Here is a 12,525-nt window from a genome sequence, read left to right as displayed (position 1 = left end):
CGTGATGGAGGGTAATAATTTCGGAAACGAGAAAGGACGATAGCCTTTGATAATTACAAAATACCCCAGGATTTGATGCCCCAGATTGAGAAGGGTGTAACTTTGCATTTTGAAAAATATGGGAAATCACACTTTGTAATTTTAAATTTGCACAACAATTTTTTAAAAATCGGTATTGCATATGGACAACTTTGCAAACTGTATGATTCGCATTTCTAAAAGGATATATTGAATGTAGTGAATGAAGATACGTAACAACTCATTTTGACCAAAAGTAGTTCTGTTCCTCTAGCAGGAGGCCATATTTTATTCGCTCATTTTATAAGAACAATTTGAAAGTAAACATATGTCAAATACATGTATTCAAATTCGCATACCAACGATTATACAGTGGCGTTGCGTTGTATTCAGTGAAATGACAACGTTATCAAAAAACAACATAAACACGTTTGCTATCAGTAGAAATAAGTAAATTAATATCGTAAACATGTCACAATTTTGCTTTATTACGAGAGACTCACAGTCTTCATAAAAAACTTCGACGAAGAGTTTACAAAATGACAACAGACATTCATTTCATTGGCCTTATAGATATCGATGTGATCCTTCTGTCACAAAGTATAATGTTTGAGCTTTCCAAAATATATCAATGTCGTTGCAGTGGCGTGTTCAGTATGCACGCTTTTAAGGTAGCATGCGCCTCGAAACTAACGTGTGTAAAATTTTGTTCAAACTTTCCTCTCACCAACTTACATAACGAATGAAAGAAGGATTCCTGTTGTTTAATATCAAGAAATGCCCCAAAGCCGCCACGCTGGTGTAATAATACCATTTTCAAGGGACAACCCCTTAAGTCTTTACAGGCATGTTGTCAATGGTGGACAGTACAATAGACAAATTGAACTGATATTCCAAGTTTGATGGTAACGTACTGAAATAAGTACGCCAGAATGGACATCTCAAACGGTTTCACAGTACCATCAAAAAAGTACTAAGAACGTGTGTTTATAGTTTCTTGCAAGAGTAAATGTGGCGCAGCTGGAATGAAAATGGAGTACAATGAAATCCCAGCATTTTCAATTTGGGATCGCATTGCCAAGAAATGTAATTTCCGCTGTCAGTCTAAGCTTAAGTTACATCTCTCTCTCTCTCTCTCTCTCTCTCTCTCTCTCTCTCTCTCTCTCTCTGTGCAAAGACGTTGAAACAAACAACGCACATGGATACATATTGCGTTTCCGATAACTTTACAGGACTTTATTACCCCGACAAATATAGTTAAGATAAAACAGACATAAGAAAATGTTTCGGATTTTTAAAGTTAATTTCGGAACCACCAATGAAATTGGAAACTACGGCGAAAATAAACAGTTGCAACTATTTCTAATCTTCGAAACACATGGACGGAAACCTTTTGTATTTTAGGTGTTTAGAAAATATCTAAGGGCGAGCTCACCTTTCATTTTCTCTTTCTTATCTATTGAGAAATAGACGGTTCAGATGATGGAAGTCTGAATATCAACTTTTCAGAGGTCCTTGAAACATTCCTGCAGAGTTTTAACTCGAAGAACAGAAGGCAGTAGAAGTATCTAGGGCTGCTTTCTAATATTTCTGAATTGCCATGAGATGTTTTGAGTTTTTCGTACTTTTCGAGTACTCCCGTGGAAAAAATAGAGTTTTCGCTAATTGTAAATTAAAGGAGAATCTGTTTATGGATGAACATTTTGAATGTTGGTCTCACACTGTTACTTCTTATTCCCTAGAATGCGCTGTGGATTATGTATATCAAGTGTTGTAACTTAACCCTCATCTTAATATAAACTTAAAGTAAATGGAAATTTTATTTCTTTATAGATTATGGGCATAGAAGGGTGTTTACTTTATAATTGATCTCCTTAATTATAATCTGAATTTTCTATCATTTGCAAGCTTTTGTACAATATTATTTCTTAAGACGGGTTTCATTACATGTAAGTGTCATGGTTTTATTGATGCAATGGTTGGAAAAAGAAAATATCATTTACTTTTGGATTGGTCCAATACCTTTAAACATATCGCTGTTATAAGTGTTCACATATAAATATGTTTATTACAAGTTTCGTGACGCTGAAGTTAAAGACAAGATCGCGCATCTTACCTCTGTAACGTAGAGGTGCGAGGAGTTTATATATTCCAAGAGAAAGTTTCGCAGAGTACTTCAGTTTGAGTAAGAAATTGACAGATGACATCATATACTCGCTTTACAGCATTGCAATTCAAAATTCTTCATTGTATTATCGGTACCGAAAGAATTCTGTTCATTCGTAAATTTCAGAAGATTCTATGTACTTTTTGTCATCGAGAAAGAGAAATTATTGTATAATTATTGTTCGCACTTGTGAACAGACAATGAGGGCTTTCGTTTTTCTCGCTGTGATGTGAAACTTTAAGGAAATAATTCCAACCTCTTTGATATGAGTTGAATACATGAAATCCTACAGTGAAGTAATTAATTCTAAATCCAGTGAAACAAAGACTATAGGTCTACTAAGGTAGTGGATAGATTTTTGTAAAAAATATTCGTTAAATGTAACTTCCTCTTTCGTTGCTCTCTTCCTTGCTTGCTGTTATTTTTTCAACGTTGTTTAATTAAATAAAAAGTGAAAAACAACTCTTTCTAATCTTCAAAAGACACGGACGGAAAACCTTTGTATTTAGGGAATTTACAAATATCTTGGGCTAACGCATGTTTCTCTTTCTCTTTCATACGGGCCATATAGCGTCACCCTATCAAGATTGCAAATGCTAGTAATCGTTATCCACCCATTTTATGCGTGATGCAGTAAATCTACAGATATGAAATTTGTATACACGTGTTCAAAATCTTTGATGAATTTAATTGTGTTAACTGCTGAACACACACTTTTAAAATGTATAGCATTCCTTTTGACGGATGCGTCAATCTGCATCTTTCAAAAAAATGGTTGATTTTTTTCTCAACTTTCGACTGGTATCATTATGAGAAAGGCGCAAAATAGCAAAATAGTAAAACGGGTCTCAGATAATGGTCTCATTCCATCGAAAGTCATGCAATCTTAAGTCAGAAGTATTGCAGCCCACATCTCCACGTTTTAAACATGTCTATTCACGAGAATTATTATTATGTTTTGTTCTGAAAGCGATGTACACATAGACAAACTACATCGACCCACATCGTTAAAACTGGGTTATATAGCAGTACATCATGTATCATTTAAGTGCTGCTCTGCCCCTTCTTTCCATTATTCAGTTGTATATTCAGAACAAACACGTATTGAAATTTTAACGGACAATGTTCTGTCAATTTCCTCAAGAATGCAATCTATTTTCCACAAACTTTGGGACATATGCACTTGGGCCAAATAAAATGTGTTTCCTGTAACATGCCTCCGTCAACTTTGCTAGGTCCGCCAGGAATCTCTTTCACTTGCCCGATGTGACGCAGAGAAAACAGTGAAATCGTAAATTGACGTTTTCTTTATTAAAAGGTGAAAATAGTTGTTTTCATGGCTTTGTAAATTAGGCATGTAAACGCAACGTGTATTGAGTATATCTATCGTGATTGATCGCGCCGGGTCGGAGACTTGTTGTAAGGCAATGTCAACCTGTCTGTGTAAACATTTTCATAAATCATGATAACATTTGGTAGTGGAGAAGTCACCTTTGTCCTTTAATTGTGGATGTCAGCGTCACCACTGCGTCGTTGAAGATGTTGTAACCATTGATTCAGGTTCTAGCCCAACAAAGAACTGAACCAACAGAGCTATGATATTAACACTGAGATTTCCAATTAGGCACTGCTGCTTTCCCACCGGAGTCCAGGCCATTAACTGTGCTGAATTCAAATGTCGGTGCACCGTTAGGACCGACGTTTGGATCGTCATTCGGATCGATTGGAGTCCTTGCCAATTGGCGTCCTAGGGATTCAAGTCTTGCCATCATGGACATGCACGTCTTTATCTCCCGTGGATTGCCGGTGAAAGATCCATGGATACACCGCAGTAAGTTTGAATACTCCTTGTTAAAAAGATCGGAAATCTGCTTAATTTCGGACTCGACGGGATAGTCATTGTCTTTAGGGTCATTTAATATCGGCCAAATACCATCTTCATGAAATGGCACCCTCTCTCCCGTGAAATGGTATGGCACGTTACATCTCTTATAGACGTGAATTCCTTGACACAATTTACCGTCCGTACCACAGAAGTTTCTTGTGTATTTATCAATAAATCTGACATCACAAGTGTCAATGTCTTTAATGGATTTTCTCATTTCGTGCACCGAATGCTCGTCAACAACGACCTTGTTACCCATTACAATTTCAAGAAATTTAAAATAATGAGAGAGGTTACCCTCGGAGTCATAAGGTTGGGTCGGCGAACTCCCTTCTCCATTTTCTGTGATCAACTGAATCGCCCTTCTAGCATCTTCGATATTGTGCACAGAAAACGGCTTTTCGACAACGTGGCTGTACCAGTCGTTCTCGGTGATCTGCGTGTTTTTAAGTCCGCATTTGAACAAGTCTTTGTTGACGCTGGCATGGTATCTCAGTGACCGCCATATCTTCTCGTAATAAAACTCTCCAATTGTATTACGGTGGTGTTTCAAGACTGAGGTATGTTCAGATTCGTATTGACTATTGTGAAGCATTGTTTGGCGCAAGGTAATGGGAAGAGTGTCGTCTGGTTCCTCGATCTTCATGAACACGTCCTCTATTAGACCCTTGCTCAGTCTGCCAAGGGAAATAGTAAGATGGGGATGGACCCCACCTGGGAGCGTTGAAGGGTATTTTGGTATAACCCCGACGTCGTCCAAAGTTGGTTTCCCACATATGCTGTTCAGAATATTCGCTACTAAAGTCATATGTAGCATTTCTTCAGTGACAACACTCCTTAGAGTTTCTGATATTTGTTGATTATGCCCTTCCTTGACAGAAAACCACGCAGTTAGATAGGGAGGGATGGTTGCAAGCTCAATTTCAAGAGCAATCTGAAGGTTATTCTTCAACTCCTCAAGGCTGGTTGGAGCTGTGGGACTAAGCTTTGGGTCGTCCAACCATTTCAGTATAGCTTGACGTTTCTGGCCAGACAAATCTCTTGTTACTGGCATAAATGCTGGATCCGTAAACGGCAAGTTCATTGTCAATTTCATCATTTCAATTTTGCGAATCACATCCTCATAAGAAGCCAAATTTATGATGCCTGTCATGCTGGGAAACATATTTGCATATAGTTTGAATATGGGGTAAATATCCTGATTCCAAGTGGGCCCTCCTTCTGACACTCTGAAGTCATCGTACATATGAACAGCTATCTCTTGACTTGAAATAGCCGGATTATGTACGTGAGCCTGAATCTCAAACACGTATATTTGACCATCAACTTTCCCCCTTGGATTTCCTGGACTCTTTCCAACGAATTCAAAACCAGCCATTCCGTAATTGTTCGTTTCCTTCGGATCGGAGTATTGGATTGCATCAGCGGGATAATTGAATGGTACAGTATAAGATGGTCCACGAAATGAGTTGGCCCCCTCGTCTTCGACCCATTTGGCTGGTTTCATCTGCAATTGAACATTGGCAAGGGGTCTACCGAATTCGGTAGAGAAAGCGCGAACTCGCCAAATGTCCCCTGGGTCTTGTCTGAATATTCTGTCTCCCATGACATCAATCATGATTCCGTCGCTTCTCTCAGCCAGGATAACTTGAACGCACTGAAGAGATCGCCTGTCCAAACGTCGGATCATAAGTGGCCGATTCGATATTTCATCAAGCTGTTTCAATGTCAGTTCAGTCGTTTCAGGCACTGAAATTACGCCAGCAGTGCGCTGATACCAAAGCTCACTTGTGTAGTTAACTTGGCCGACAACCGTGATTTGTGTTCTACAACTTACAGAGTGTGTTGTTTCATCCAAGGGATACGCAATCTGCAGTAATTGGTTCAAGTCTTGGTCTGGAAGTCCCTTCAAATTATGCTTCACTGCGTTTGCAACGTCAATGAGAATTTTTCCTCGGGTTTTGAATACTCTAAAGTAAACTGTGCCAAAGTCAAAGTCGCTTTGAAGAGGCCTGAGTTGTCGATGGCGAAGAGCATGCAAAGGTTCGGCAGTTCCAGCGAGGCCTATAGTACCGACTATTCTACCTATCTGAGGCCCGTTTGACTGGAGATCAGGCCGAGAAGTGTCGAGCTCAATGTTAAATTTTATGGACAGAACGTGCGGGTCTGAACTTGTGAACCGCAAATCCCTGAACTCTCTGACAATCTGCGAGTCCTCATTGTTTTCCCATTCGACATCAACAAGTAGCGACAAGAAGTTCGACCCCAAGACACCATCTCTTGTGGCTTGGGGTGTCTTCTCAAACAGGGAACCTATTATTGCTGCCTCAAGTAAAAGGGCCTTGAAAACACCCGGTATCTGAAGCGTTAATCCAATAATCGTTGATACTTGTTTATATGCCGGGTCCAGGTCTACCATCTTTGCCTGGGGACGGTCGATGTTACCTAGAGAAATGGGGGGAGAACAAAATTGGTTGATAAAGAGGTATGTCAATGGCTGCGTTGAAACTGTAGTTTGTGTCATTTACACACTCTCATTTACACACTCAATTACTGTTACTTCGTATACTTTCATCTCAAAACTCACTTTGCAAGAAGATGAATCTACGAAATAAGCTAAGCTCGATTTTGACCAAAATAAAGCTCAGTTCACAAGGCAGACGTTTTTGTTCCAACATTTTTGTTTCCATGTATTTGATGACATTGTTGTCAACTTTATCGGCCCTTGGGTTGGTTTCCAGTATCCCCGATGAAGACAGCATACTGATAATTATTTTAGGAATAATCTTAGTGAGTACCGTCTTTTTTCCTATTTCTTACCGTAAAGATGTGACTCGAGAATTATCTCGCAAGTACCCTCACCAAAGCATCTTATTATTGCTGTGAACTTACTCAGAATTTCTGTTCCTATGAGTGCGTCCTCCGCCAACTCGGTGACACATTCACCAGTTCTGTAGCATACTGACGATACTTTACAATCCAGGAACTGAAAGACACCGGAGCCATCAGGGTTGTAGCTGAGAATTGATGGTTGTTCTCGTAGCCTTTCATCAAATGTCTCAATGTCGTAGTTCTGACATAGGTTGTTCCCTGTCGGCGTGTCGATCAAGACGGTACCAGAGAAGTGGATTCGTGGCCAGTCAAGGTAAGAGTTGCTGTTCTCTGTGTGTAAAGAGTTTGTTTATCGTTATGGAATTGTTACTTAGATTTTCTAACATTTCACATCACGATGCATTTTTAAAATCTTCAATGAACACCAGAAAAAAGGGATAATAGTTATAGAGTTTCATAACATTTTCATGAAAGGGACATAAACTGTAACTTGTGGCAAGTTTTTCAGTATTCTGCTTCTGTATATCAACTACCGTGTCTGACCCTAATCCGTTTGTCATGCTGAAATTTCGAGCATTCTTTTTGTCAACACAGCTTGTTTTTGTGTAGTGATCATTGTTTATTGTTTTCAAATGAATTCTAGTCCGGACTTGAATACAATTTTAAACAATAACAATTGAGATTATACTCATATAGGTTGTGTTGATGATGCTAAATATTTGGCATTACATTACAATTTAGGGATTCAATGCAGAAAGTGTAGGAAACCATAAAAACAAAAGATCTTAAAAAATAGCCAAACAAAAGTTCTGAAAAAATAGCCAAAAGATACAACTTATGGAACTTTAATCTTTTTCTGGAAATCAAAAATGTTCGCCATGATCACCACCTTCAGTATGTTGAAATACAAAAAGTATCTACGCTCCAAACACTATATATTATAGCCAAAACATGGGACTATGTGCCCGAGGGTAGGTGACCATTTGCCCTCCTTACGTCAGGCAAATAGTCTCCTGCTCCGAGGGTACATAGTCCCTCGTTTGGGCTATAATGTTTTGATAACATGCCTCTCTTACACAGTTTTCACTAAAACATTTATGTTTATTGGCAAATGATAAGCAAATGCTTTATTTCCATCTTAGATGAAAATCCGCTAAAATTGAATGATTTTCATCATCGAATGGCGCATTGGTATATTTAAACTACTGTTATGCGGTTTATCAATTTTTTTATGCAAAATTTTCCAAACAACCGGATTTCCTATGCAAAACATGACATTTTTACATCCAAAATTTGTCATGTTTAAAAATAGTTCCGGTTCACTTTAAATCAAGTGATGACTATGCGGCCCGCGACGTCATCGACGAGTTACCATTGAATCCTATGGAGGGCGTGCCGTTCGATATACAAGGCATGTAATAAAACAAATTATCACTTGCTCAAGCCAAGTTTGTCGTCTATGAACAAAAAATACTTGGATTTACTTTCTGGTCATTCTACGTCACGGCAACTCGCGTCTATATCATATGGTGCTTCGGAACTTTTTTTGCGTCGAATCTTCGATGTGATCGTCAATGTAAACAAATAACATGGCGGCCCGCGATCAAAATTTGTCTGACGTGAATATTTGTAAAAATCAGTCATATTTTTAGAGTCTGAAAAAATACATCCACTTTGCAATTTTGAGTCTTTCTGTTTTAGTTTTGTGGTCAATAAGAGGGTTCAAATTTTGATCACGGGAGAAATACAGGCCGCCACGTTGTTTGTTTACATTGACGATCACATCGAAGACCGACGCAAAAAGCTCCGACGCTCCAAAATTGATGACATAGACGCAGATTTTCGTGACGTAGAACGACAAGAGAATATACAGCGGGCTGAGTGTAAAATTTATGTAAAGCCTACACTTCGACAAAGGTAATCGCAAAATTATTATTCCGCTTTGATATTTGTAAAACTTTGGCCAAGAAATTTAAAATACTGTTTTTGTCATCATTTGCAAATCAACAGATATACAGGATAAAACCTGATTTGTAATTGTATTGTGTAGGACCTTCTTAAAATCTCCGAATCACTGTTCAACATCGGCATGCATGGACAATTTATTTGCAAAAAAAATCAAGGGTGACTATACATCTGGTACTTTCGCAACTTTATTTTTGGCGTACGTTGTAGTCCTTTGGAAGGAACAGGCGACACAAAACGAACGAAGAACGCACTCGGATGGTTCGCTTCCTAGCCAAGAAACGTCAAATACTAAAAATTGTTCTTACTATATATGAGAATTTCAGACAGAGAAAGTGTTGGGTCAAGAAGTTATATGTAACCTAAAACGGAGAACTATCTTTAAGTGGGCAATAACTTCCTTCCAATACTTCAATGTATCTTTGACAAGAAATTTACTCGGTCACATAGTAGGCATTAAACGCATACCAAAACGATCTCAAAAATACGTGCTTGTGAAAGCCAGTATATCTGTTCTATCTCAGAAAAATATGCAAGAGAATTAGCACTTCAAACTGAAAACATACGACAAAAATAAATTAGAAATGCATCATTAGAATATAGGCCTAAGCAAAACGCTTTGTTGTTTCCAAATGGTTGTTTCCAAATCTGAACTCAAACTCATGCATTTTTGTCGTATCATTCGAAAGTGTAGGGCGGGAAAAACAAATAAGAGCTAGATGATGCACAATGTATTTGGATTAGAACTGGGAACAGGGGACCAAGATATACTGTCTATACAGACGATTCATTGAAGTGGAGCTTGGTCTACATCCAGGCCAAAACGTAAACTCGACTATGGTATTTAGACTGTGCTTCCGTGTGGTTTGAAAGAGTCCCCTGAAAACTACAAAAATATTGTAAATGAGACCATCTCTATGTATACCAAATGTGTACTTTAAAGGCCTCAGTTTAAAGGGATACAGTCATCGGAACTGCGCTCAAAGCTCGTAGCCCCCCCCCTTATGGGACCCATACGACCAATGTGAACACCGTATCCAGTACCACGTTGGTGATTGATGAAAGGTCAAACATGTCTGTCATAATCTTCATCGTATAATTTAAATGTTGCAGCTATGATGATGAGGTACATCTTGATATCCTGCACGAAATACATTGTTTGTGAACAAGAAACTCGCACAGGCGCTGTTCCGACGACTGTTTCCCTCTACACGCGCAGTCTCTCCACCCTGTTGGTTAGATTACTGAATGTGGTGTCTGCTACCCATCGTTCAGTAATACTCTGCAATCGTTTAAAGCTTAGCTATCAGATTTTGAAAGAGAATGGTTGAAGGGTTCCTTAGGGAAAATTTGAGGAAAAGTTTAAGTCTTTCACTTTTGAGGCGCATATTACCTTAAATGTGAATATGTAATTACTATAGACACACGTGAACATAGAAAGATACATATATATTGAGTGAAAACAACACACGCAGAAACTTTACAACATCGCCAAAACTTGAAAGTGCGATCGTTTTGCCGAAACGACATGGCATCTCGTATAAAACATGACATTGGTGTTTTTTCAACAACGGAGTGACCTCTCTCAGTGACAACGTGATATTTGTATTCTTTTAACAATGACGTGATCTCACTCCATAAGTGCAGCTCATATCGATTGTACGGAAGTTTACACCATAAAAATATTTTGCTCTCTAGTACGAGCATTCTCGCGTTATAGCATATAATAGTCGCGCTATGGCGAAATGAATGAGTTATTGCAGTTGGTATGAATTGTCTACTACTTGAGTATTACGATTGAAGACCACCCATACAGCTTAATAGCCATCAGCATGCATATATATATATATATATATATATATATATATATATATATATATATATATATATATATATATATATATATATATATATATATATCGATTGTTGTCAACGCATCAGACTTAGGTAAGTAGGTAGGTAGATAAGACAGACAGACAGACAGATAGACAGACAGACAGACAGACAGACAGACAGACAGACAGACGGGCGGGCAGGCAGGCAGATAGGCAGGCAGATAGATAGATAGATAGATAGATAGATAGATAGATAGATAGATAGATAGATAGAGAGACATACATACATACATACATACATACATACATACATACATACATACATACATACATACATACATACATACATACATACATACATACATACATACATACATACATACATACATACATGTATAAATACATACATACATACATACATACATACATACATACATACATACATACATACATACATACATACAGACGTATGTACAACGTATTTTACACAACAGAACAAGCTAGTGTACACAAAAGTATGCATGCTGGTTCAGTGTTAAAACAGAAACAGAAAGCAAGCATTGGTGTTTTAAAGGCAATCAAAAGAAAGCAGTGATAACTGCGAAAAATATGAGTTGAATATTTTGTCGGTACCTTCACACTTGAGAAAGTAAGCCCTAAATATTCAATACAGGTAAATCAGATAAAGACGAACGTTTGCCAAGTTGATAAAGTTGAATGCGGATGTTTCCCCTGAATATGATAAATGTTAAAGACATTTTTCCGATACCTGGATCTTGAATTTCAGCATTACGAACCCATTCGTCCTTGTCGAACCCGCAGGCTATCGCGAAAAAGAAACAAGTTAACACTAGTACTGCCGACAGTGAAATCATATCGAAAAGTTTCATATCCCCGGATTCTGTTGCGAATAAGTATCCAACTATAATATGAGACCAGCGGACACTTGAAAGCTGACTGCACCGCAAAGAAGTAAAAAACTGACAGTGATGCGACCTCCAGGTTCTTAGCTGTATGTACACTTTAAATCGCGAATGCTATTTATGCCACGTTGACAAACTAATTTTAGCTTTATACGTTTTTCAATAGATGACGTTGATGAATTCGGTTTTGCATACTTCACGAAGTGAAACGGAAATTGTCAACGAGACGGCAGATCAGCGGACATACACCTAACATAGATTGGTGGATTTCGTGTGAGTGCGGACAGTTGCCAGTTTCCACATCAGTTGCTGATGAAGGCTATCACTTAAACCTGAAGAAAATTAGCTCTCTGAGGCCTGACAGGTAACAAATTGTCACCTGCGACCGCGTTTTGTTTCCCATAAAGACGCCCACACTGGACGAGTTTAGAAACCGCAGTGTTTACTAAAAATTAATTTCAATTAAGGTTCTATTTTTACTCTCCTATGCAGAAGATAGTGCCAGGATGTAGCTACTCTATACGTGTTGACAAATTACGAATCGTGATTTTACTCCGAACTGCTTACATTTACCTCATATGGGAGGTTTACCTCCGCACGACGATATTATGAGTCAGTTTCGCTGTTATGAAGATAACCTCGGAAACGTTTGTTCACAGAAGGTTTACACTATACTCATTCAAATTCTCTGGGTGAAAATAACATGTCACCTCGCGAGCTTCATTCATTCGTTCATTCATTCATTCACATGTCATTCACTCATTCATTCGTGAAGCACATTACAAATTTACATGTTATGTAAAAAGGATCGCCATTCTCCTTGAGAACTCTCGGGAAAAATTATCATTCTCTAACTTTAAGGAAAATAAGATGGGGAGAACATACTTAATCTCTTTGGTT

The 12,525-nt window shown here is 38.3% G+C and overlaps 1 protein-coding gene across 1 annotated transcript; it reads right to left on the bottom strand.

The window, feature by feature from the left end:
• Nucleotides 1-1,227: 1,227 nt before the first annotated feature.
• Nucleotides 1,228-11,705, bottom strand: LOC139120470 (uncharacterized). The gene is made up of 3 exons (XM_070684924.1): nucleotides 11,472-11,705; nucleotides 6,963-7,232; nucleotides 1,228-6,515 (listed from the first exon to the last, which is right to left on the bottom strand). The coding sequence occupies exons 1-3, from the start codon at nucleotides 11,590-11,592 to the stop codon at nucleotides 3,787-3,789; spliced, it is 3,120 nt and encodes a 1,039-aa protein (XP_070541025.1). The 5' UTR covers nucleotides 11,593-11,705; the 3' UTR covers nucleotides 1,228-3,786.
• Nucleotides 11,706-12,525: the final 820 nt, after the last annotated feature.

The sequence above is a fragment of the Ptychodera flava genome, chromosome 20 (assembly GCF_041260155.1).
Source record: "Ptychodera flava strain L36383 chromosome 20, AS_Pfla_20210202, whole genome shotgun sequence".
Lineage (NCBI taxonomy): Eukaryota > Metazoa > Hemichordata > Enteropneusta > Ptychoderidae > Ptychodera > Ptychodera flava.
Note: the sequence above shows the minus strand (reverse complement) of the source record. Positions and strands in the feature narration are given on the sequence as shown.